This window comes from Cyanistes caeruleus, chromosome 2 (assembly GCF_971803275.1).
Source record: "Cyanistes caeruleus chromosome 2, bCyaCae1.hap1.1, whole genome shotgun sequence".
Classification (NCBI taxonomy): domain Eukaryota; kingdom Metazoa; phylum Chordata; class Aves; order Passeriformes; family Paridae; genus Cyanistes; species Cyanistes caeruleus.
The window spans coordinates 822406-849345 of record NC_141702.1 but is presented as its reverse complement, the minus strand read 5'-3'; the positions used below and the strand labels follow the sequence as shown (position 1 = coordinate 849345).

General features: G+C 49.3%; 1 protein-coding gene across 6 annotated transcripts in view; it reads right to left on the bottom strand.

Annotated features, from left to right (window-relative positions):
* RAB10 (RAB10, member RAS oncogene family) overlaps positions 1 to 26940 on the bottom strand; it is a 45896-nt gene that overhangs the window by 5173 nt on the left and 13783 nt on the right. For 5 of the 6 annotated variants that reach the window (XM_086875292.1, XM_086875294.1, XM_086875293.1 and 2 more), the window contains exons 2-5: positions 14071 to 14131; positions 4306 to 4444; positions 2116 to 2205; positions 900 to 1001 (exon numbers count right to left, since the gene is read on the bottom strand). In XM_086875292.1, the coding sequence (XP_086731418.1) occupies positions 900 to 1001; positions 2116 to 2205; positions 4306 to 4444; positions 14071 to 14131 (392 nt within the window). Of the gene's footprint in view, positions 1 to 18; positions 1002 to 2115; positions 2206 to 4305; positions 4445 to 14070; positions 14132 to 26940 lie in introns of all 6 variants that reach the window. The other variant, XM_086875291.1, reaches the window with a different exon arrangement.

Here is a 26940-nt window from a genome sequence, read left to right as displayed (position 1 = left end):
ACGGAGCTGGGAAGGGGCTGGAGCCCCAGGAGAGGCTGAGGGAGCTGGGAAAGGGGCTCAGCCTGGAGAAAAGGAGGCTCCGGGGGCACCTTGTGGCTCTGCACAAGTCCCTGCCAGGAGGGGACAGCCAGGAGGGCTCGGGCTCTGCTCCCAGGGAACAGGGACAGGACAAGGGGAAATGGCCTCAGGCTGGGCCAGGGCAGGGTTTGGATTGGATATTGGGAACAATTCCTTCCTGGGAAGGGTGTCCAGCTCTGGCACAGAGGGATTGAAAAACCCTGTGGATGTGGCACTTGGGGACAGGGAGCAGTGCTGGCTCTGGCAGTGCTGGGGGATGATTTGACTTGGTGCTCTCAGAGAGCTTTTCCAACCTCACAGATTCCAAGGTTCCATGGCACACTGCACCTTTCAGCACGGGGAGCCAACCACGGGATGATCTGGTGCAACAGAACCCCCAAGGAAATGCCATGGCTGGGAGCTGATTCCTGGGAGCACAGCTGGGAGTGGCAGAGCTCCTTCCTGTCCCACCCTCCACACCTGAACTCTTCCCAAAAACCCCTCAGGAGCTGGCAGTGCATCCACAGACGGGGCAGGAAAGGACAATTCTTCCCACGCCAATGGAAATGGTTTAACTCCAGCACAGGCACAACAACCATGAGAGTAAAGTCCAAACAAACAGAAATTTCAGTTCCTTGGCTCTGATGGGTGTTACTCCCTGTGAACAGGCCCTCTACAACAACACAACATCAAACAAGCTTCAGAAGTTCAGCCCTGCTCCTTCAGGGACTCCTGTGCCTCAGCACAGCAAAGCCAAACGCTGCAACAATGCAGGTGAACATCACAGCAGTGAGAGGTGGAATTTCAGGGTAATTGTTCCAAAGGAAAGTGTGAGCACCTACCTTTCGAAGAATGTCTTCTGCTAATGTGAGGAATGCCTTCTCAATGTTTATATTTGCTTTTGCACTAGTTTCAAAAAACCTAATACCATGCTCCCTGGCAATCTGCAGCGAAACAGAGAGAGGGAGATTAGGGATCCTGGGGGTATTCCAGGTGCCATCATCACTTTGGGATCAGCAGCATTTATAAACCAGGGAATACTGGGCTGGATGGGAGCCCAGGTGTGCCCAGGTGGGCAAGAGGCCACTGGCCCTGGGCTGTGCCAGCTCTGGGGTGGCAGCAGGGCCAGGGCAGTGCCCGTCCCCTGTGCTGGCACTGCTGGGGCACCTCCAGTGCTGGGGGCAGCTCTGGGCCCCTCCTGACACGAGAGCCCTGGAGGGGCTGGAGCGTGTCCAGGGCAGGGAACGGAGCTGGGAAGGGGCTGGAGCCCCAGGAGAGGCTGAGGGAGCTGGGAAAGGGGCTCAGCCTGGAGAAAAGGAGGCTCCGGGGGCACCTTGTGGCTCTGCACAAGCCCCTGCCAGGAGGGGACAGCCAGGAGGGCTCGGGCTCTGCTCCCAGGGCACAGGGACAGGACAAGGGGAAATGGCCTCAGGCTGGGCCAGGGCAGGCTCAGCTTGGCCAGCAGCAGGAATTTCTGCCTGGAAAGGGAGCTCAGGCCTTGGCAGGGGCTGCCCAGGGAGCTGCTGCAGTCTCATCCCTGGAGGTGTGCAGGGAATTCCTGGATGTGGCACTCAGAGCTCTGGGCTGGGGACAAGGTGGGGATCAGGCACAGCTTGGATTCGATGCTCTGGGAGTTCTTTTCCAGCCTCAGTGTCTCTGGGATTCTGTAACCCCCTCAGCCCCAGTGGGTGTAACCAGCAGCACCAGCCAGGTGAGGTGGCTCAGAAGATTCAGAACTTTACAATTCAGAACCATTAAAATCTACTAAATAATCCCAAGTCTGTGTCTGGGCCTAAGAGGTCAGACACCACACACTGTCACACATGAGGAATTTCAGGGATGACTGGGAATTTTGAGTTATCAAAGGAAGCAGAAACTGCAGCTGAACTCATCCCATTCAGGACAGTTTCTGAGAAGACATTCCCAGGACTCACATCCATCAGCTCCTGCATTCATTCCCTGGCACATCCCACTGGGGCATCCCAACCCCCTGGAGCAGGCAGAAGCCTTGGCAGTGATTTGCTGATTTGAATAAAGAAGTTGTTGTTTGATACTCACCTGTTCACCTTTTGCTTTAGGGACAACTCTTTTATCTTCCATGTCACACTTGTTTCCTAACAGCATCCTCTCCACATCCTCGTTGGCATGCTGGAAGGACAGGGGGACAGGGTTACACATCTCCTGCTGCACTTTGCTGTGGCCAGGCCACCACCTACAGCTGCCCACAAAGGAGCTTCATGCACTGCATGGCACAGGAACGAGCTGTTAATTAACCCCAGCCTCCTAATGACTTCCTAGCACTGGTTAATGGTTTCCTCCCATCTTTGCCACTGCACAAGGGATGAGCCAGGAGAGAAAGAGGGGCTGGGGAGGAAAACAGGGACAGAACCCAGAGAGAGAAATGAGGGAGAGAACAGAAAGCAGAGAGTGGGGCAGGGTCTCCCAGGGGAGCGGGGTGGGGAGGGGTCGCAGTTTCCTGCAGGAGAATGCAGTGTCAGCCTGGGCAGGGATGAGGAATCCCAGATCCAGCCCATTCCCTGCAGCACGGGTCTCTGGAGGGGGAACGTGGATCATTTCTCATCAGTCCTGGTGAGCTGGGAAGGTCCTGTCTCACTGCAGGTTGGCCAGTGTGATACCAGCCCCCAAGAAATACTGAAGGAGGATCCAGGAACTCCAGGCCTGTCCTTGGAGCTGGGGAAGGTCCTGGATCAGATCACCCAGGGTGCAGGACAAGCAGAAGATCAGACCCAGCCAGTGACAGGTCCTGCTTGACCAACCCGATCTCCTATGACAGTGTGACCTTAATGGATGAGGGAAAGGCTGTGGATGCATCTGCCTGGGCTTTGATGAAGCCTTTGGCACCTTTTCCCATGGAATTCTCCTGGCTGGTCCTGGCTCAGAGAGGTGCACTCTGCTGGGGATGGGGGCACATCCAGCTGGGAACGGGCACCAGTGGGCTCAGGGCTGCCTCAGGCCTGCTCAGCACCTCCATGGATGCTCTGGACACGGGGATGGAGGGCACCACCCTGGCCCAGCTCATGGACAGCCCCAGGGGGGTGGGATGTGGATCTGCAGAGGGCTCAGCACAGGCTGGAGCTGTGGAGGGTCAACAAGGCCAAGAGCTGGGTCCTGCACTGGGGTCACACCAACCCCATGGAATGCTCCAGAGGGGCTGGAAAGCTGCCAGCCAGGAAAGGACCTGGGAAAAATTAATTCCCCACAGGCTGCCCAGGCAGGGGGGGAGTCCCCATCCCTGAAGGGATTTAAAAGTGGATGTGGCACTTGGGGACATGGGGCAGGGGTGGCCTTGGCAGTGCTGGGGGATGGTTGGACTCCATGAGCTCCAAAGGATTTTCCATCCTCAATGACTCTGTGATTTCTGCAGACACTGAACTCCCTTAATAAAGACACGAGGGCACCAAAAGCCCTGATGGGGCCAATGACATCCATCACTCACCTGGGACACCTCTGAGGTTTTTAGCAAAGCAGCTGCAGAATCCAAAGGCCTCAGTTTTACTCCAACTCACTGCTGAGTCTCTTCCTGTGCTGCCTCATCCCCTCTCCTGTTCCCACCACACAGGGCACTTCTCCAGATACATGACTGTGTCCCACTTCTCATGCTGGGAAATTCAAATCCCAGCATCCCAATTTTGCTGTGCTGCTCTGTCCAGCCTCAGGACTCCAGCGAGCAGTGCCTGACAGCCCTCACCTGTGCTCAGTTCTACAGGACCATCTCTGTGCTTTCTAGGAAAATCCAAACATTTATTTCACCTGGGAACAGCACAAAAAAACCCAAGAACTACCAGTTGTGCTGCTCTCTTGCCATCTCAGAACTCCTGGAAGATGAACTCGTGGGGATCCAGGCACTTAATGCTTCCACATCACTTTCTTCTGCTTCACTTGACCTTGCCCAAAATTTTCCAGCCTCCCTGTCCTGGTTCTCCTCTGCCAAAGGAGCGATCAGCTACACAAACCCTCCCAAAAGCAAAGCCACGTGCACCAGCCACGAGAAACCTCCAAATATTTCATCACAAGATAACAAGGGAGAGGAGATGGAGACACTTAATGACCTTGAGGATTTCCACTCTCACGCTGTGGAAATGGCTCCTGTGAGTACCAACACACAGCGCAGCTACTCCGCCCTCACCGTGTGCTGTGAGCCGCTCCCAGCCCTGCCCTTCTCCCTTCCCACCCCCCTGAGCACAGGCACAAAGGGCTGGCACTGCTGGGGACGCCGTGGGACCTCACCTCATCGATGTTCCTGAGCCATTTGCTGATGTTCTCGAAGCTCTTGGCGTTGGTGATGTCGTACACCAGCATGATGCCCATGGCCCCTCGGTAGTAGGAGGTGGTGATGGTGTGGAAGCGCTCCTGTCCCGCCGTGTCCCTGCGGAGACACCACGGCATCGTCACACACATGGACAGGATGCTTGGGCTTCTATGTACAACAGCTGAACTGTTATTGACATCCTTTAGATTTATATTATTTAGCCTATATATTTCTATAAGGTATGTTTGTATTTAATTGGTCAGCAGGTTATTTTTTTTTAATTATTATTTTAATAAGAATAGATTGTCCCTGCGGAGACACCACGGCATTGTCACACACATGGAGAGGATGCTTGGGCTTCTATGTACAACAGCTGAACTGTTATTGACATCCTTTAGATTTATATTATATATTATTTAGCCTATATATTTCTATAAGGTAATGTGTTTGTATTTAATTGGTCAGCAGGTAATTTTTTTTTATTATTTTAATAAGAATAGATTGTCCCTGTGGAGACACCACGGCATCGTCACACACATGGAGAGGATGCTTGGGCTTCTATGTACAACAGCTGAACTGTTACTGACATCCTTTAGATTTATATTATTTATCCTATATATTTCTATAAGGTAATGTGTTTGTATTTAATTGGTCAGCAAGTTATTTTTTTTTAATAAGAATAGATTGTCCCTGTGGAGACACCACGGCATTGTCACACACATGGAGAGGATGCTTGGGCTTCTATGTACAACAGCTGAACTGTTATTGACATCATTTAGATTTATATTATATATTATTTAGCCTATATATTTCTATAAGGTAATGTGTTTGTATTTAATTGGTCAGCAAGTTATTTTTTTTTAATAAGAATAGATTGTCCCTGTGGAGACACCACGGCATCATCACACCATGGACAGGATGCTTGGGCTCCTATATACAACAGCTGAATTGTTATTGACATCATTTAGATTTATATTATGTATTATTTATCCTATATATTTCTATAAGGTATCGTGTTTGAATTTAATTGGTCAGTAAGTTATTGAAATGTAGGTCATGGTTAGTGTATATATTCATTAAACTTTTTTTTTTTAAGATAGTTCACATTTTTTGTTTTTTGGAAAGTGAGTGTTTTATATGGGTAGAATTTTCTTTTTTGTGATTGTGAGTTGTTTTTGTAAGACTAGATTGCTATGTAAATTGATTTTTATTTTTATGATTTTTATTTATAGGAACTTTTTAGGTTAGTTGTTAGCTTAGTTGAAATAGTAAAGCTAGATTTTATAAGGTTGTTTTTCTTAATATATATTATGGGTTTTTAGCATGTTGTTATATATATAATCTATAATCTATAATAGAATATAATATATGTTATTATATTATATATACCCACAGCATTATCACACACATGGAGAGGATGCTTGGGTTTTTATGTAGAATAGCTGAATTTTTATTTACATTGTTTATATTTACAGGAATATTAGAAGGTATCACGTTTGAATTTAATTGGTCAGTAAGTTATTGAAACTTAGGTCATGATTAGTGTATATATTCATTAAACATTTTTTTTAAAGATAGTTTACATTTACTGGGTTTTGGAAAATGAGTGTTTTATATGGGTAGAATTTTCTTTTTTGTGATTGTAAGTTGTTTTTATAAGAATAGATTTGTTATGTAAATTGATTTTTATGATTTTTATTTACAGAAACTTTCTAAGTTAGTTAGTTGAAATATCAAGGCTTGATTTTATAAGATTGGTTTTTTAATATATATATTATGGGTTTTCAGTATGTTTTTATATATATAATATATATAATCTATAATAATCTATAATAGAATATAATATATTATATTATATTATATTATATTATATTATATTATATTATATTATTATATATATTATATATATAATATATTATATATTATATTATATTATATTATATATATTATATTATATATTATATTATTATAATATAATATTATTATATTATATATACCCACAGCATTGTCACACACATGGAGAGGATGTTTGGGTTTTTATGTAGAATAGCTGAATTTTTATTTACATCCTTTAGATTTCTATAAGGTATCGTGTTTGAATTCAATTGGTCAGTAAGTTATTGAAACTTAGGTCATGATTAGTGTATATATTCATTAAACATTTTTTTTTAGATAGTTTACATTTATTGGGTTTTGGGAAGTGAGTATTTTATATGGGTAGAATTTTCTTTGTTGTAGGTGTGAGTTGTTTTTGTAAGAATAGATTGCTATGTAAATTGATTTTTATGATTTTTATTTACAGGAACTTTCTAAGTTAGTTTAGTTGAAATAGCAAGGCTTGATTTTATAAGGTTTTTAATATATAAATCTATCATTCATATATGATGGTTTTTAATATGTTTTAATATGTTTAATGTGTTATCATGGTTTTTAATATGTTTTATATATCTTTAAATTATATATATTATTGTATTATACATACCCACAGCATCATCACAGAGATGGGTAAGATGCTTGGGTTTTTATGGAGAATAGCTGAATTTTTATTTACATCCTTTAGATTTCTCTAAGATATCATGTTTGAATTTAATTGGTCAGTAAGTTATTGAAACTTAGGTCATGGTTAGTGTATATGTTCATTAAACTTTTTTTTAGATAGTTTACATTTTTTGTTTTTTGGAAAGTGAGTTTTATATGGGTCGAATTTTCTTTCTTGTAGGTGTGAGTTGTTTTTTTAATAAGAATAGATTGTTATGTAAATTGATTTTTATTACAGGAACTGTTTAGGTTAGTTGTTAATTTAGTTGAAATAGTAAGGCTTGATTTTATAATTTTTTATATATTTTTTAATTCAGTCTTATAAAGCTCCAACTTGATCTTGCAAATGTATATTCCTGACATTTCTGATCAAAGCCTGTGGAACATCAGTCAAGCTGTGCTGTTAAATGTTGGTGTCTGTCAGCAATGATGAAAACTGATCACAAAACATCAATGACAGCCTGGATTTTCCCTTCTCCTTCTGGGATCTTTGGTGGGATGGATGAGGTGTGGCTACATGGCAGCAAGGTGGGAATTAGCTGCATACTGAGAATTAACTGAGAATTCATTTGAAAATCATGAATGAAGAATTAACTGCACATTCTGCAGCGTCTCTCAGAGGCCACAAACCCCAGAGACTGCAGGTTTGGACATTTCCAGTGGCACTGTTCATGGAAGAAGGACACAGAGCTGCTGGAGGCCACGGAGATGTTCCAGGGTGACCTCAGAGCCCTTCCAGGAGAGGGACTGGGGACAAGGGCTGGAGGGCCAGGAGCCAGGGAATGGCTGCCAGTGGCAGAGGGCAGGGCTGGATGGGATTTGGGGCAGGAATTGTTCCCTGGCAGGGTGGGCAGGCCCTGGCACAGGGTGCCCAGAGCAGCTGGGGCTGCCCCTGGATCCCTGGGACAGTGGGAGGTGTCCCTGCCATGGCAGGGGTGCCACGGGATGAACTTTAAGGTCCTTTCCAACCCAAACCATTCTGGGATTCAGTGATTCTATGACAAGGCAGAATCAAAGGTTTCTTCACATTTAAACTGGTCTAAATCAAGGTTACACTCTCCATAAGCTGCTGCAGAAAGGCCCAGGGTGTCCTTGGCCCACAGCTCCTGGCTCACAATGCACACTGATCCCCTTCTGCTCCTGGAGCTGGTGACACCAGGGCGAGGACAAGGAGCAGAGGAGGAACCAGGCAGGTCCCAAACCCGAGCAGCTCTGCCAGGGATGCCCTGACAGGCCCAGGTCACTGGCTGTGACCTCAGGGGGTAACTGATTCCATCCCCAGGGATCCCCTCACTGTTCCTGAAAATGTCTGATGTGCTGCTGGGAACCTTCCCCAGCCTGCACTGACTGGCCAAAGATCTCAGGTACAGCCTCAGCTCCCACTGCTCTGGACTGTGCCCGATTGCCCATGTCTCAGAAAAACCCAGGACACTCCAGCTGGAGCCTCAGCAGCCCCACACTGGGATATTTCCAGGCATTCCTGTTTACTTGTCCCACTCCCTGGCCTCACGGTGAGCACACTGCTCTGACATCCCACACTCAACTCCAGGACTTGGCATTTGGCTGCACTGACTTTCACAGGACTTTTTCCAGTGACATTTCTCCAGCTGGCTGAGAACAGCTGGAATTATAACCCACTCCTCGACTGGATTTAAACTTTACAGCTTCACCTTTTCTGGCTTCTCTTCAACACAAGACCCACAGTCTATCCCCTTATCCCAGCTGTTAACTCTTCCCTGGCTGGGTGGGCTGGACATTGGGGCTGGGAGCACCTGGGACAGTGGGAAGGGTGGGATGGGATGGGCTTTAAGGTTCCTTCCCACCCAAACCATTATGGGATTCCATGAAGTAATCTGGGGCAGTTTAATCCTTTAATTGATGTTTTTCCTAGCATATCCCAGAGAGAGAGGGATCCTCTCATTCACTCAGGACAAACTCCTGCAAAATATCTCCACTCACAGCCTCATTATTTCTTCTCTCCCCACTTGCCAGCACCTTCCCCCAGGTTACTCCCTCCCACTGGCTCCTGCCGAGCAGGACAGTGCTGGAAAAGCTTTACCAAGCCTATCAGACATTTGGGATCTGATTCCTCCCTCCTGCCACAGCCAGCAGCTGTCACAGGAACAATTCTGAGTGGTTTTACACAACTTGGCGTTGGCAGCACGGAGCTGCTACTCACTGCTTGTCACATCCTACAACTGACTCGCCTGGTTAACTCCTCCACTGTTTTTTCTGGCAACTGGAGCTCAGCTAATGGAAGAGAAGAAAGCTGGGGAGGGAAGAAGTGAAGAACCTGGAGTGTTTCCCTTTTTTTTTTAATAAATACTATAGCTGCCCTTTCCCCTGGTTAATGGATTCTCCATTCATTATTCAAAGATAACTCCTAATGGATGGGAGATTAGAGCTGGCTGAGGCAAACAGGGGAAATGAGTTATGGTTCTCCAGGTGCCCACGAGGGCTGGATCCACCCTGGGCAAACGGCAGGGGACAGTCAGAGCAGGCAGGTCCTGTTTGCTGCCCTGGCTCCCCAGCCCTTTGTTCAAACCTCTGGGATGTGGGAGCAGGCTCCAAAGCTCTGGGTGTAGGCACAAACATGTGTGAGCTGGCTCAGTCTCCCAGCTCACACTAATGTGGGCAAGGATTATTGAAACAGCCAAGGAAAATGAAACACGGGAGGAAAGGGAGAGAGCAGGGATCTTCAGCTTTGTGAAGACAAAGGAGGTTGTCCTGTGGGACTGGGGAAAGGAGATGCTCAAGGAAAGTGAAAAATCTATTTGAATTATTCTCATGCCAACATTAAAATATGCATAAGCTGTATCATATTAGAGGTTTAACCTGGAGAGAAAGGAATTTCTGGGACAGCTTTCCAGCTGACCTGGCAGAGACAAAAGGAACCTTAAAATGTATTATGATTTATTGATGAATGATTTATACAGCTGCAGCAAGAAGAGATTAGATCTGCTGATTTGTGAGCATCCTCCCAGTCCACGTGGCTCAAAATGAAGGTCTTCAACATATTAAACCAAGTAATTCCTAGCAAAATAATCCCAAGTATTTTATTACTGCCCCACTGTTGTTACATTTGCAGAACTGTGCAGCCCAGTGCTGCTTTGGAGAGACTGGGGAATGCTGGAGCTGCAGTTTCCAAAGGGAAAAGTGGCCCTGTCCAGCCTGTCCAGCCTGTCCAGCCCAAGGCTCGGCACTCCTGGCTGGGATAAACCAGGGATGTTTATCCCTGTGGGGATGGAGGCACATCCAGCTGGGCACCAGTGGGCTCAGGGCTGGATGTGCCTGCTCAGCACCTTCATGGACATTCAGGGTGCCCTCAGTCAGCCCATGCACTGAGAGGAGGTGCTGGAGGAGAGGATGGCTCTGCAGAGGGATCTGGACAGGCTGGATCCATGGAAAGGGAGCTCAGGCCTTGGCAGGGGCTGCCCAGGGAGCTGCTGCAGTCTCATCCCTGGAGGTGTGCAGGGAATTCCTGGATGTGGCACTCAGAGCTCTGGGCTGGGGACAAGGTGGGGATCAGGCACAGCTGGGGCTCTGTGGCCACGCAGGGATTTTCCCACCTCAGTGATCCTGGGATTCTGTGCTCTGTCAGGTACTTCATGACTGGCAAATTTCAGCTTTTCTGGATAATACTCAGCCAGGAAAAAAGAAATCCAGAACGAGAGAATGATCCAATTGTTTTACAGGACTGCCATGCCAGAGGAAAATCTTCCACCTGGAGTCTCAAAAGCCCTCAGCAAACAGAATTAACTGCTAGACACTCTGAGGGCAATTGCAGGAATTAATGAGGCTGATGGCACCCGGGGAGTGGAGCTGTGTGCAGCTCTGGCTGGTCACCAGCACGCTCCCTGAACGCCAGAGCCTGCACATCACAGGGAATTTCCACACCTGGAATGACTCAGGATGGCAACACCACTCTGCTGCCACCTGCACACTCATGCCAGGACAGGGGATTGTTTTTGACATGAGCTGATTGCTGAATTAACCAAGCTCCTGAGGACACTTCTCTGGCCATGTAAATGAGAGAAAAATGTTATTTTATAGTCCTCTGCACAGCTAGGAGCTGCACACCAAAAACATAAAACCGTTCCTAAAATTTGGAATCAGTCAGGAAAACAGGCTGACACACAAATGTCATTAAAGATAGGAGAGTTGGAAGAGAAGCTAAGTAGGAAAAAAAAGAAAAAAAATAGATTTTTAGCTGTTACATTCCTTTGAGCCTGTGCTTTGACACAAACCCAACTCTGATTTTTGTGCCTCCTGACAAGCACCTCAGAGCTCCACCTGGGCAGCCCAGAGGTTTTCCAGCTTCCATTTCCCAGTGGTTAAGGAATTCTGGAACCAGGGATCCCCTCAGTGGATTTAAAGAGTCCAAATCTGACCATGCTCTTGTAAAATCCTTTGTGAACCCATCCATGCACACCTGCAGCTACCACTACATCTCATGAGGAGTGTCCTAGCAAAACTTCATTTCCTGGTGTTTTCCACGTGCCACTTTCCAGCCTCAGGCCAGAACTGGTGTTCTGGTGTTGGAAAAAGGCAGCAAATTCTATCAGACCCTTCCTACCTGCTCAGGACACACAGGATTTTAAAGATGTGCTCTGACATCCTGAAGAAGACTCCTCTTTCCAGCTGTTCTTCCTGAGACAGTTGTTTTCTCTGCAGGCAGTGCTGATCCAGCCTGTGCTCTGTGGGACTGCCACACTCACCTCCTGCCCATCAGGAAAACCCCTGTGCATTTCTCAAGGGCTACATTATGTTCATGACTTCTGGGAACTCGAGGATGCCAAAGCCTTTTGGTTTCCATTTCAAAGCAACTCTACCTGAGTTCCTGAATGTGGGATATCACACTCAAGTTTTACCCTTGTCCCTTTGAAATATTTCAGTCTTTTCCTGGATCTCTCACTCTGGTCCTTCATTCTTTCTCTGCACCGTGACAGTGTTAATATCTTGCAGACATTCAGCACTGTAAACCCCTCCAGGTCCCCCTCTTTTTAAGTGTTTCCACTCCCAAATATGCATGAATTCCTTTCCCCCAGATCCTGGACCAGGCCAATCATTAGTGACTGTCCCAGAGATGAGCTGGACAATAACCCAGCCAAGGAGATCCTCAGTTCCTGGACGTGCTTCCACCCAGAATCTGACACACAGAGGTTCTCCTGATGGATCTGGATAAGCTCATTCCTTGGGAAGGCCAGTCCAGGGCTGTGTCCCACCCTGCTCCTCACAGGCACATTTACATTTGGAGCAGCAGGAGAAGCTCTAATCCCAGCCTGATCCTTCCAGAGCAGCACCCCCAGCTTTAAGAGCTACTGAGTATCAAGTTGCTCCTCACCCCAGGCAGGTTTTAATTCAGCCTGACCTTTGTGTTCTTGCTTTAGTCCTAAATATAAATTTCAGAGGTCAGGGCACGGCTGTGAGACTGTCACGAGGGTGCTTTTTCCATGCCCAGGAAGAGGGAAGAGCTGTCCTGCTGTGGGCTGTGGTTGTCACACCTGAAGGACGGGGCCATCCAGAGGCACTTGGACGAGCTCCAGATGTGGCCCATGGGAATCTCATGAGGTTTCCTAAGACCAGCTGCAGGTCCATACTCTGGAGAAGGAAAAGCTCCAGAGCAGCCTCAAGTTTACACAGGAAAGGTTCCCCTAAATCCATCCTCATCTCACTCAGCTGCTGCCTTGGATTGTTCTGGGAATGTTGCACAGCTCCTGCCAGTGTGGAGTGAGTTCAAAGGCAGGAAGCAGCGGGGAAATAGAGATGCACTGCACAAAACACCTCCACAAGACACTGAGCCTCTGCTGGGCAAAACTCCTGCACCAGGAAAAGTTAGAAACACAACACTGATATTTTATTTATTTGAATTTTTTTTTTCCTTTTTTTTTTTTTTTTTTTTTTTTTTTTTGTCTGTAGGAGCTTCACTTTCTGCTTTCCAAATTTCATTTCAAATGTGCAATCTGAACCTGGCAGAAACAAACAGTAGATTCAGGCCACAACTTCCCAATTTTGTGACATGTAAAAGTTGCCACTGTATAAATCTCAGCTCACCCAACTCCACTTCCCTAAGGCATTAAACCCCACAATCTGTACAGCTTCATTACATTGTGCTCTTCATGCATTAAATATCCTTTAATTAAATATTAAATTCCATATTTTCTGTTTTTACATTTCATGATGATTTTCTTTTTAAGTTTAATCCTAGAGTCATGGAATGGTTTGGGTTGGAAAGGACCTTAAAGTTCATCCAGTGTCACCCCTGCCATGGCAGGGACACCTCCCACTGTCCCAGTGCCCAGCCTGGCCTTGGGCACTGCCAGGGATCCAGGGGCAGCCCCAGCTGCTCTGGGCACCCTGTGCCAGGGCCTGCCCACCCTGCCAGGGAACAATTCCTGCCCCAAAATCCCATCCCCATCCCTCTGGCAGTTCTAACACTTCCTCAGGCTGCTGGTGACAAGAGGACTTCAGATGCCCTGGTCAGGAAGGATAATCACTCAGGATTATCCTGGAATGACTGGGAAGACCAGTGTCCCTCCAAACTGGAACCCAGCCACCTTCACCTACAGACACCAACGTTACAAAGCCATGGGATTGCTCTGAGTGGGACACAAGGGACAAATCCCAGCTCAGAGCTCTTCAGTGAAGCTGGAGAACGCAGATGTGAGCAGGGAGCCCAGCCAGACCCACGGGCCAGGAAAAGCCACCGGCTCTCCTGACCTGACCTGCTGGAAAGCCTCTGGTTAAAAGCACAGAAGCTCAAAGGAAGGAGTTGAGGCTTTGCCTCTTGTCAGACATTCCCACAGAGCAGCCGTGTTCCAGCCAGCTGAGAACCTCTCCACAGCTGAGCATGGAAAATTCCAGCCCAAGTGCAGCCCTGGATTGCATTTTCTGCTGACACAAAGCAAGGCTACGACTCAATTTATAGTCACAGACTGGAGGCAACTCCTAATTTAAAAATTCCAGTTTTAAACCACTTCCCACTAAATCACAGCCTGTGAGGATGCTCTCCCCACCAGCAGGAGGTTTGCCAGCAGCCAGGTCCAGTGGTTACAAACACTGCTGCTGGTCCAGTCGCACATGTGGAGTGTTACTACTGTGGAAACACAGAACACAGCTGCAAACCTGCATCCCTGAACAGAATTCAGGAAGAGCAAACTCTCCCCAGGAACACCTGATGCTGAAGGAAGCTGTATGTTACTCACCAGATCTGTAGCTTGATCTTCTTTCCTTGCAATTCAACAGTTTTAATCTTGAAGTCTATCCCTAAAATAAACAAACACATAAATAAGTCATTAGTGTTTATTTATCAAAAAATTAAAAAAAACATAATTAAAAAAAAAAGAAATCAATTCCACATCAACTCTGAACAGCTGAGACAGAACAGCAGGTTTTTTCTTCTTTCACTGAACTGCCAGGTAAACCAGGGATGTCCAGGGACACTGAAATGGGAAAGGAGCTGGGAGAGCAGGAGGGCCTCAGGGAACACACTGGAATACCCTGAGCAGGAAGGACCCACAGGGATCATCCAGTCCAACTCCTGGTGCTGCCCAGGACACCCCAAGCATCCCCTCTGTGCCTGAGAGCGCTGTCCAAAGGCTCCTGGAGCTCATTCCCTGGGGAGCTGTTCCAGGGACAGGGGCTGCCCAGCACACACAGGGTTTGCAGAGCTTCCACAGGGATGCAGAATGGCTCAAGCCACTCAAAGCTTTAACCAGAGAGGAAAGGTGAATTATCAGAGCTCAGAGTCCTTGTCCAGACACATCCCTGCTTCAGCTTTGGGTATGGGACAGCCAAAGCCAGCCTTGGCAAAATGTCACCAAGAACTCAGCCAAGCACAGACCATGCCCACGGACCATGAATAGGATTTTACTTTCAATACCAACTAATAGAGGAAGTCCCCAAGTGCCACATCCACAGGGTTTTTAAACCCCTGCAGGGATGGAGACTCAACCCCTGCCCTGGGCAGCTGTGCCAGGGCTGGAGAGCCCTTTCCATGCAGGAATTGTTCCCAATATCCAGCCTGAGCCTGCCCTGGCCCAGCCTGAGGCCATTTCCCCTTGTCCTGTCCCTGTTCCCTGGGAGCAGAGCCCGAGCCCTCCTGGCTGTCCCCTCCTGGCAGGGACTTGTGCAGAGCCACAAGGTGCCCCCGGAGCCTCCTTTTCTCCAGGCTGAGCCCCTTTCCCAGCTCCCTCAGCCTCTCCTGGGGCTCCAGCCCCTTCCCAGCTCCGTTCCCTGCCCTGGACACGCTCCAGCCCCTCCAGGGCTCTCCTGGCAGGAGGGGCCCAGAGCTGCCCCAGGATTCAACCTTCTCTTCCCAAAGCTGCCACAAGAATTACAGCAGAGGCTACACCAGAGCAGGAACACTCCAAACCATCCCCTCAAACCACTCTGACTCCAATTAGATGCCACTGTTCCAACTTTCAATTCCAATCACAGAACACCACTGATCATTCCTCATGCTTTCCAAAAACCTGTTTATATTTAGACTTTTTAAAAGGCAGCAGCTGCAATCCCAAACTTCCCTCCCAAACCTACCAAGGTCACTTTTTACCAAGGAAGATTAAACAGAATTTATGAAATGCACCATTACATAAGAAGTTTGCATGGGAGCTTTGCTTTGAACTCCTTTTAACCAACACCCAGAACTTCTTGGGCTGAGAGCTGGACACAGAAACTCCCAGCTCTGGGCTGGGCACTGGAAGGACATCCCTGGAGGAGTCCAAGGAAGGCCTGGACGTGGCACTCAGTGCCCTGGGCTGGGGACAAGGTGGGTTCAATGATCCTGGAGGGCTTTTCCAACCTGAAGAATTCTGGGATTTAAAGCCCTGCAGTGACTCGAGGCCAAGGCTGTAATTAATCCCAGGATGGCAGCCTGGGACCTCCTGCCCATCTCAGGTCAGTGCTCCTTTGTTTGCAGCCCCAGCACTGCAAACCCTCACACTAGGTTACATTTATGAATCAGTGGATTAACTATCACACAAACGTGACTGGAAATATAAACCTGCTGAATGATCGACTGCCAAGATACAAAACTGCCCCAAATCCACCCAGCCCTGTATTTTTTCAGCATTTCAGGGAGTTGTTTGCTGCCATATCGTGTCCCCAGCAACAAAACCAAACAAACGAGCACCAAACATGAGAAATTAAATATTTTATATGGTGACAGTTACTTCTGGGCTGTGCCCAGGTGAAGCAGAATGTTTAAGAGCCATTTTTTATGTGTTAAGATAAAGTAAATTATTAACCCAGCCAAGGAAATTAACTCTTCTCTGCGCTCTGAGGGATTTAGCCAACTCCAGTATTTGGGGATAAAATAAATCTCTAATCTCATGTTATACTCAGCTCTCATTCCAATATAATACCAGTTCAGCCTTCAGAACAGAAAGGTTGTTATAAATAGCAATGTATCTCTCTGGAAATGCTTCCAAAGGAGCTCCAGGACTGGGAAAAGGAGACTCCAGTGTGGCTGTAGTGCCTGTCCAGTCCGAGGCTGTTGACAATAAACAGCAGAAACACAAAGGCTTCCCAGAAAACAGATATGGGGAGGTTTCCAGGAAAATTCAGTTCAGGAAAGAGCTGAAGAGGGTAACGGGTATAAAACCTGACTGGCTGAAGAACTGAAGAACAGACATCTCGTCATCACAGGGGGATAATGACAGAGCTCATGAATTAAAGATGAGCATGAAATTACTCCCTCATTAAGTGTTGGTAAGATATTTATCACCTTCAGCAGGACAAGCTGGGAAAACCTGGAAGAATACAGCCAGGCTTAAAAAAATCTTACACATTGCACATGTTCCAATGAAGCTATGGAAATGTTCTCTACCCTTCAGGACAGCTCACAACAGGCAGAGCCTCACTTCTGTGGTTCCCAGCTCACTTCTGCATTTCTTTCCCATTCCCAGTCCTCCACCTGTTGCTCTGAGCAGCCTGGGGGAGCTGAGAGGCTGGACATGAGAGCCCCAAACCTCCCATGCCCTGGGCTGATCCCCCAGGGTGGGCAGCAGGGATGAGGGATTCTGCCCCTGTGCTCAGGTGAGACCCCAACCCCATCCTGTTGAGGATCCCAACAGCACAAGGAGCTGGAGCTGCTGGAGAGAGCCCAGAGGAGGCCCCGGAGCTGCTCCAGGGCTGGAGCCCCTCTGCCATGGAGCCAGGCTGGGAGAGCTGGGGGTGCTCACCTGGAGAAGGATCCAGGGAGAGCTCAGAGCCCCTTGCAGGGCCCAAAGGGGCTCCAGGAGAGCTGGAGAGGGACTGGGGACAAGGGCTGGAGGGCCAGGAGCCAGGGAATGGCTGCCAGTGGCAGAGGGCAGGGCTGGATGGGATTTGGGGCAGGAATTGTTCCCTGGCAGGGTGGGCAGGCCCTGGCACAGGGTGCCCAGAGCAGCTGGGGCTGCCCCTGGATCCCTGGCAGTGCCCAAGGCCAGGCTGGACACTGGGACAGTGGGAGGTGTCCCTGCCATGGCAGGGGTGCCACTGGAGGGGCTCTGGGGTCCCTTCCCACCCAGCCCAGTCTGGGATTCTGGGATTCCATGGGTCCAGGTGTGACAAAGCTGAACTCAGCTTTAGAAAGGACAGAAGCATTTCTGGAGTTTCTGGGCTCCTGCGTGGGGGTACCAAGGCTTTAAGGAGCACCAGCAGTCGATCCCATGGTCAGTGCCAACACTGCCCTCGCACAAACCCTGAGTCTGCTCTGCCCAGCCACGGCAAACCCGGCCCAGGAGCAGCTCCAGGGGCTCCCAGCTCACACTGGACACAACTCAGGCCCCTCCATCCTGCAGGGAACACTGCCCTGAACCCCACTTGTAACCTGTGCAGGTCTAAACCTTCAGTGTCCTGGTGGAATCACAACTATTGGCTCAAGGGATTTGTGCTTCCATCTATCTCTGATATACAATGCTAACAAAGAGCCAGGATCTGCAGCAGCAGAACAGCTTTAAGTCCATAATCATTTCCATATCACTTTACACCTTCCCAAGCCCCTGCCACTAAATCACAAAGTGACTGTTCTTGACAAGTGACAGACCCAAGGGAGAAAAAATTATTTTCCAGTCCATTGCAGAGCTACAAATGATGAGCTGGTCCTTTTCACAGAGCCTGAATTTTGTTTGCATTCCTTCCAAACAAAGCCCCCATTGAGCACGGGGAGGATGCTGGGCGGGAAGAAGCAGAATGTAGGGCAGGAGGAGGGCACGGCTGGGAGCTGGAGCTTGACAGGCATCCTGCAGGGACATCCCACCCTGCAGGGACATCCCACCCTGCAGGGACATCCCATTCCACCCTGCAGGGACATCCCATTCCATCCTACAGGCACATCCCACCCTGCAGGGACATCCCACCCTGCAGGGATATCCCATTACATCCTGTAGGGACATCCCACCCTGCAGGGACATCCCATCCCACCCTGCAGGGACATCCCAATCCATCCTGCAGGGACATCCCATTCCATCCTACAGGCACATCTCACCCTGCAGGGACATCCCACCCTGCAGGGACATCCCATTCCATCCTGCAGGGACATCCCACCCTGCAGGGACATCCCACCCTGCAGGGACATCCCATTCCATCCTGCAGGGACATCCCATCCCACCCTGCAGGGACATCCCACCCTGCAGGGACATCCCATTCCATCCTACAGACACATCCCACCCTGCAGGGACATCCCACCCTGCAGGGACATCCCATTCCATCCTACAGGCACATCTCACCCTGCAGGGACATCCCACCCTGCAGGGACATCCCACCCTGCAGGGACATCCCAATCCATCCTGCAGGGACATCCCACCCTGCAGGGACACCCCATTCCATCCTGCAGGGACATCCCATCCCACCCTGCAGGGACATCCCAATCCATCCTGCAGGGACATCCCACCCTGCAGGGACATCCCACCCTGCAGGGACATCCCATTCCATCCTACAGGCACATCCCATCCCACCCTGCAGGGACATCCCATTCCATCCTACAGGCACATCCCATCCTGCAGGGACATCCCATCCTGCAGGGACATCCCATTCCACCCTGCAGGGACATCCCACCCTGCAGGGACACCCCAATCCATCCTGCAGGCACATCCCATCCTGCAGGGACATCCCAATCCATCCTGCAGGGACATCCCACCCCATCCTACAGGCACATCTCACCCTGCAGGCACATCCCATCCCATTCTACAGGGACATCCCATTCCATCCTACAGACACAACCCATCCTGCATACACATCCCATCCTACAGGCACATCCCACCCTGCAGGGACATCCCACCCCATCCAGCTGACACATCCTACACCACCCAGCTCGGCACATCTCACCCAACACAGGCCAAGAGCAGCACAGAAACAACTGCATTTTGTCTGTAATTCATTAATAATTGCTGTGCACACACTGCAGCAGCACCACGTGGGCTCAGCTCGGGGAAGAAAAGCAAACGTGCACAAATTCATCCTCAGGTTCATCAGGGCAATGGAGCTGGGAAGGGGCTGGAGCCCCAGGAGAGGCTGAGGGAGCTGGGAAGGGGCTGGAGCCCCAGGAGAGGCTGAGGGAGCTGGGAAAGGGGCTCAGCCTGGAGAAAAGGAGGCTCTGGGGGCACCTTGTGGCTCTGCACAAGTCCCTGCCAGGAGGGGACAGCCAGGAGGGCTCGGGCTCTGCTCCCAGGGCACAGGGACAGGACAAGGGGAAATGGCCTCAGGCTGGGCCAGGGCAGGCTCAGCTTGGCCAGCAGCAGGAATTTCTGCCTGGAAAAGGAGCTCAGGCCTTGGCAGGGGCTGCCCAGGGCAGGGGTTGAGTCTCCTCCCTGGAGGGATTTAAAGCCCTGTGAATGTGGCACTTGGGGACATGGGGCAGTGCTGGGGATGGTCTGAGATCCCTTTTCCAGCCTCACCCACTCTGTAACTCGAATCTTGTGTTGAAGCTGCCCAGCTTTGTGCCACAGGCTCTGCCAACAGCCAGGATTTTTAAGTGTGACTCAAAGAACAGCTCTCAATACCCGAGTTCCCACAGCAGAACTTGAGACACACTCCCATCTCCTGAGGAGCAGCAGGAGGTGTCTGGGTGGCCATGCCCAGCTGTGCCCCTCCCAGTGCTGGGTCATCCTGAGGAAGGTGAAGTTCTCAGCCACAGCAACTTCTCCAAGAACCTCTCATGACTATAAAAATATGGAATGGTTTGGCTTGGAACTTGAAAGCCCATCCAGTGCCACCCCTCCCATGGGCAGGGACACCTTCCACTATCCCAGGCTGCTCCAAGCCCCATCCAACCTGGCCTTGGACACTTTCAGGGATAGGGATAGAGATTATTGTTGGATTATCTAGTGTGTAAATTTGTCAGTTATAAATGAAGTCACCAAAAGAGTTCAGTTTTTGTTTGGGTTTTATTTTTTAATAAAGTGAGGAGTCAAGGTTTTTCCTACCAGGTGTGTATGTTTGTGTAATCCATGTGTTCTTCCACAGGTATCCACAGAGCTGGACTCCAGCAGTGCCAGTGTCCCAGGCACAAAGAGCCCTTGGCCTGGGGTTTGCTACAATAAACTCTCCTGTCTGAGCTTGTGCTTCCAAAACCTCTCACACCAACTGAAATCATTGTCCCAGCAAAGTCCCAACTGCTGGGGACAACACCAGGAAAAACCAACACTGAGACCTTGTTCTGTGCTGAAGGATGAAGGAGGGAGAAAACAGCTCCTAAAAAGCCTTTTGAAAGTAGTGCTGGCACTGAAGATGTTGAGCGTGGTTTGGGATGGTCTTCACCCACACTGCAGCTCGGAATCTCTTGCAGAAGAAATGTTTTGAAAGACTTAAGTTGTAACTGAGATCATTAAGAGCTTAATTAAAAGCAGAAGTCTCAGCTCTTGCCTGATGAGCTTGTGCTGGGATTTCCTTGGAAAGACAAAGTGGATTTACTGCTGAAGCTTTCTTAGGAAATAATTAATAATTATCTTAACTTATGATAACCAAGGTTAACGGCTGCCTGCTCTAAGTAAATGACACCCTGAAGCATTAGAGCTTTGCAAGAGCTGCACTGTCTTGAAAGAGTTTATAGAGTTTTGGACTTGATATATTTGGAAAGTTTGTTACTGGGAGGACATCAGGAGGAATTTCTTCCCAGAAAGGGTGGTCAGGCCTTGGAAGAGGCTGCCCATGCTGGAGTCCCCATCCCTGGAGGTGTCCCAGGAAGGTCTGGATGTGGCACTCAGTGCTCTGGGGACAAGGTGGGCAGCTTTGACTCCATGGTCTTGGGGGTCTTTTCCAAACCCAGGGATCCTGGGACTCTGCACTAAGGTTAATACATCTCTCTTGAGACTCTGGGGACCTCAGGATGAAATTGCTGTGTTTACAAAGACCAGACAAAGCTTTTCACCCCCAAGTTAATTTGGCAGTTTTAAAAGCACTCAGGCTTAATTATTGCTGCTGTTGTCAGTTCTCTTTTATTGAATTTTTGCTATTTAAATGAAGGTGTTTGGGGGCTGTTTCCTGAGCTCTGTGTAAGCTCTAAGCACACCTGGAGGATCCCAGCTCCACATGGACTCCAGGTATGGCACAGCCTGTGCTCCCAGGATTGCTGTGAGTCCCGAGGCCTCGTTCCTTCACACTTTGTGAATGGGAGAGTTGTTAGTTAATCCAGTGAAGACAGCAGCAGTTTCCTTCTGCCTGCCCGGGTACTTTCTTCACTCAAGGCAGGAATTTCCAAAAAGTGAGGCAGTAAAGACTTCCTGTGGCTATTAAAGCCCTTACTTGAGTTGGACACGTGTGGGAAGGTGTTCCAGGCCAGGCTGGACAGGGCTTGAAGCAACCTGGGATAGTGGGAGGTGTCCCTGCCTGTGACATGGAGCTGAGCTTTAAGGTCCCTCCCAAGCCAAACCAATCCATGATCCACTCTATGATCACACTGTTAACTTCAAATCCTGCAGCCCCTCTCAGCTCCTTGGGGTGTCTCCTTTCCCTCGTCCATGGGAGATAAGAAAGGAACAGGCCTCCACCACCAAGTGCCGCCTGTAAGAATCACAGCTCTCAGAGCAGGGTATTCAGGAAAGAGAAACTGAAGCTTTTCCCAGCTTCATCCTTTGGCAAAGGCTTGAGTGAAAGCCTGAGTTTTATCAGAGAGCCAAACTCAGCTGATGTGGGAGGGAGTGGGAAGCTTTAGGCTGGCTGGGACAAGCCTTGGCACTCATGGCAATTCCTCCTGCAGTCAGGCTTTGCACCTCTGGCAGCCAGCAGAGCACCCAACTGCAGAGGGGAGGAACTGCTGGAACGGGGCCCCAGCGGGAGAAGGAACCCACATTGTCCTCCCCCAATCCCAAAAACATCTGAAGAAGAATTGACACTTCAGGCGAAGGCTACTCTTCCTAACAAAACATTTATTCAGCAGGAGTGAGGGACTGCACTGCATTTGAACTCTTCCTTGTGCTCAGCCCTGATCACGTGTAGCATGGTCAGGTACATGGGAAGGACAGAGGGAAGAGGAAAAGACAGCCTGATCAGCAGCAAAAAAACAGGGATGGAACCAAAACAAGAAGCCTGTGGATGCTCTGGGTCTGACAAACACATGGTGCTTCTGGTTTAAACCTAGCAGGCAGCAGGAATTCTGCTCATGCCTTTGCAGGAGGATGCCCCAACTCCACAGCCCTGCACACACCCTGCTCTTGGAGCTCAAACACGCTTAATCCCCTGAGTAAACAGCAGAGTAACTCAGTTAATCCAGCAGCTGCTCCTCCTCCGTCAGGGGAGAGCCCCTGCAGCTCACCTGGTGTGTGTGTGTGTGTACACAGAATTCCAGCTCACACATCCCTGGGAGAGCACCCATTCCTGCATGGATCCTTCCTACACTCACACGAGGCCAGGAATTCTTCAAGGGGACAGAAAAAATAGCATTCATCGAACCCCAGAATGGTTTGGGTGGGACATTAAAACTCATCTTGTCCCACTGTGTGCCACAGGCAGACAGATGTCTGTCTTCACTGTCCCAGGTGGAAAAATTTGTCTTCTATTTCCAGGCATCAAAAGCTCCATCCAAGCTGGCCTTGACACTGCCAGGGATGCAGGGGCAGCCACAGCTTCTCTGGGAAACCTGTGCTAGGGCCTTCCCAAGGGGAATATTGAGATTCCTTACCCATATTCCTGTCCTTTGCCCACAGGAAGCCATTCCCAGTGTCCTGGCACTATCTGCCTGTATAACCCAGCCAGGCACGGAGAGCAGAGCAGCCAACAGGGATCTCCAAGCCCTGAACACCTGGATCAGACAAGCCAAGTGCTGCTGCTGGCCCAGGACAAGCCCACCCAAAGAGCTGCAGGCCAGGTTATAAACCCTGCAAGGCCCCAGAGACACGGGCAGCACAGGCTCGCTCGGCGGATGCGCTGGGTCACGCTGCACGCGCCCAGCCCTCCCCACCACAGGCTACTCCCACACTACTCAGAGCCAGGTCTTTGGGGTGTCCAAAGGACTCCAGTTCATGGTACAAACTGCCAGGGGAGCTCCCTCCCAGCCTCCCAAGCTGCAGTGACTCAGGACTCCAAGGGCAGGATGGGGAGTACCTGCCTGACTTGTTGAGACACAGAGCCTGGAGCAGGAGCAGAGCTCGGCGCAGGGAGCGAAGGGGCCCCAGGAAATAACAGAGGTAGGACATGACCCCCAGAGACCCTGGGCTCCCACAGCTATGGGGAGAGGCAGGAGCAGCCCTGGGACCAGCCCAGAGAGTATCAGTCATCACAGTGACACTGGAATGGCCTCCTGGCTGTCTTTGCTCTCCTCTTCTACACCCTCAGTTCCATCATTTCTGACATCCCACCCCCAGAGGCGTAACAAAGAACTCAAGGTATGAGTAAAGCACAGATTAATGTGTTAGCAAAGCAGAAGTACAGTGAATTCTGATGTTTCACCTTCTCTGCAGGAAGTTTTTCCCAGTGCAGTGTGCAAACCAAAGCTGCAGCAGGAACTCACTCATCCTGCTCTGCAAGGTTTCAAGTCATGACAGCTCAGCACTGACAAAGCACCTGAAGCTGCATCTGAGTCAAGTTAGCACACACCTCACATGAAGTAAAGTAACACACACCTTAGCTGAAAACCTTGGGAAATGTGCACTGAGCTCATTTACAGAACAGAATCATGGAATTGTCCACACTGGAAAAGACCTCGAAGATCACCAAGGCCAGCGATTCCAGTGGCCTAAGAAAGCTCCACAACTGGGCAGGAGAAACCTCCCCCTGAAGGTGAAGGTCCTGCCTGGGAGCCTGGTTTGGATCAAGCTGGGCTTGGCAGGACCATGGGAACAGAGTCAAGTGATTTAATTACTTTCATTCCACCAGCCACAACTGATGACATGATCAGTGTCAACAGTTTTTTCCCATACAGCCAGTCCCTGGTGCCAAACCTCCCATCCTCAGTCCATCACCCAAAGGCCTCTCCTTCCCCAAAAGCTCTCTCATCACCCACTCACCAAACCACCCTTTGCACCTCAACTATCACCTGGGTAAACTGTCCCTGCTTTATGCCAAGGTCAGCAGCCTCCAGCCATCCACACCATGACAGCAACAGCTACACAAAACTGCTTTTCTGGCTAACTCCCATGGGAATAGCTGTGTCCAGCTGCTGGGGAGCCACAGGAGCTGCAGTATCCTGAAAACTGGTACTTTGTAGAACAGGTATCAAGACCAGGAACTATGACTAGATCTCATTCTGTAAAGATAAGTTAAAAACTCTTATCCAGTGACATTTACTAGCATGAACTTGTGTGTCTTAAAAAAAACCTTGTTTAATTCCAGTATCTTTTTTAGGAATGCAGTAGATTCCCAAAATCCAAATGAAGACACTTCAGCTTTTAACACAAAATTTGCTAAATTAGAGGTTCTTAAACCCAAGTGTAATTCCTTTCCAAGAGGCTGCTCAAGCTCTACCAGCCCCTCTTAGTGACCCCCTGGCTGTATCCTGAGTCCCCCATGTCCCAGCAGTTTATAAAAATGCCCTTCCAGGCCCAGTTTCCCCAATCCCACACCAATTCAGAGAAATTCCAAAGCTGCTGATGTAAGGCAGGACACGGGACAGGAGCAGCAGCACCAGCGCCAGATCATCTCCTCCCAATTAATCTATTCTTAACGAAGCAAATGACAGTCCTGCGAGACAGCAGCTCCTGGGGGTGACCTACATTCCCCTCCTGGATGCATCTGTGTGCCTCAGTCGCTGTCACACGTCCCTACAGGGTACAGGGAGATCTGCTTTATGCAAACCAGCCCTGACCAGTCCATCAGGGACTCGCTGAATATTCATTCTGGTGACAAATCCAGCACTCTGGCTTCTATCCCCCCAAATCCCAGCCCTAATCCCCCCCAGACAATAGGAGGCCGTTGTTATCCAGCCTGACCTGGTGTCTGGGAATGGCCACTTGCTGGGAATTCATCCACATCTCCACTGTTGGAAGAATTTGGGGATCCTCCCGCCACTGCAGCTTCCTAAACCCATCTCATATTGCCCTTATTCAGAGACGGACAGAATTCAGAGATGAACAGCATTCCCAACTGCAGGATTCACAACTCCAGGAGGGAAGGGGACCCTCCTAACTGGGAATTCCTTTCTGAAGTGCTCCTGTTGCCATCAAAGCAGCAAAGGAGCTGTGAGCAGGTGAGATCTCTGCCATTGGCCCTTTCAGGGACACACAGCTAATGTAGGGCACCAAAACTGTCTCACTCCAAGTCTCAAATGAAACCTTCTCTGTGACTGTTTATGAGATTTGTAATAAAAATCACAAATTAACACCTAAGTCACTGCAAAAGGTAATATTGCTGCCAAGAATTCTTTAAGAGCATTTGGTGGCAAAATTAAAAATTATTAAAAAATATTAAAATTATGAAGCGACCAAGGAGCCAGCGGTGGTGGGATCTGCATGTTCCCTACACAGCACCTCCATGGCACTGGGGACCTTCCACATCTCCACTGCTCATCACCTAAATGAAAATATTAATCATTTCCAGGAACAATCCTTGAGATCTCCTTTGTTCCACCCTACTCCCTCCAACAGGGAGAAGTCCATTACCTTGCTATTACACGTTGGATACTTGCAAATGTAAATGCTTTTACCAGCTGAACATGACTTTTTTTTCTTCTAAAAATTACAGATTCTATCCACATATTTAGGTCTGGGAAGCCACAGGGCTGTAAGGAAGCAGAGTACCAATACATCAGGGATTCCCCAGAGCTCTTCAAGCAGCACTGTTTATGTCTGATAGATGGATTACAATGAGAAGTGCTGTTCAAACCCACACCTGGAGTTAACATCCAAATAATCAGGAGATGGAAAAGGCCCTGGCACCATGCAGCAGACAGGGAGCTGGGGGCCCATCCCACGGATCTGCCTGTGAGGGATTTCCAAATATCTCTTCCTCATTCAATGGTGACACACAATGCTTTTCCAGGAGCTCCACATCAATCTCGAGTTCCAGGTCCCTCACTCCACCTGCTGTGAGTATTTAAATACTGATCTGGACACAAACTGCCAGTCATGACTTTTGTACTAATCTTTGCAAATAAATATCAACTTTTCTGTAAAGTGAAGGTGACAGCTCCTCCAAGGGAGGAACTAAGGTGTGTGAGCTTAAAACCATTAGTTAGAGGTGGTTGCCTGGGGGCTGGAGGGAAAGGGGACTCAAGGGACTGAAGCTGAACTCCCAACAGCTCAAACCAACCTGTTTCTACCTTGAGAGGCACCACATCCTCCTCCAGGTTCACAGGAAGGGACAATGACACACGGAGCCACACCTGAGAAACTCAGTTACCACAGAATCATTAGGGCTGGAAAAGCACTCCAGGATCATCGAGTGCCCAGTGCCCACCTTGTCCCCAGTCCAGGGTACTGAGTGCCACATCCAGCCCTTCCCTGGGCACCTCCAGGGACTCCAAACCTCCCTGGGCAGCCCCTGCCAATGCTAATTTGGGGGTTAACAAACACACCCTTGGTGATTTCAGCTGGGGTGGAGGCTGAGGCAGCACCAAGGGACAACGTGGTTCTCCCACTCTGGCAAGGACAGGGCAGGGGAGCTGGGTGAGCTCCAGCTGCTGCAGCTGTGCCAGGAACATGGCAGGGAATGCTGAGCAGTCC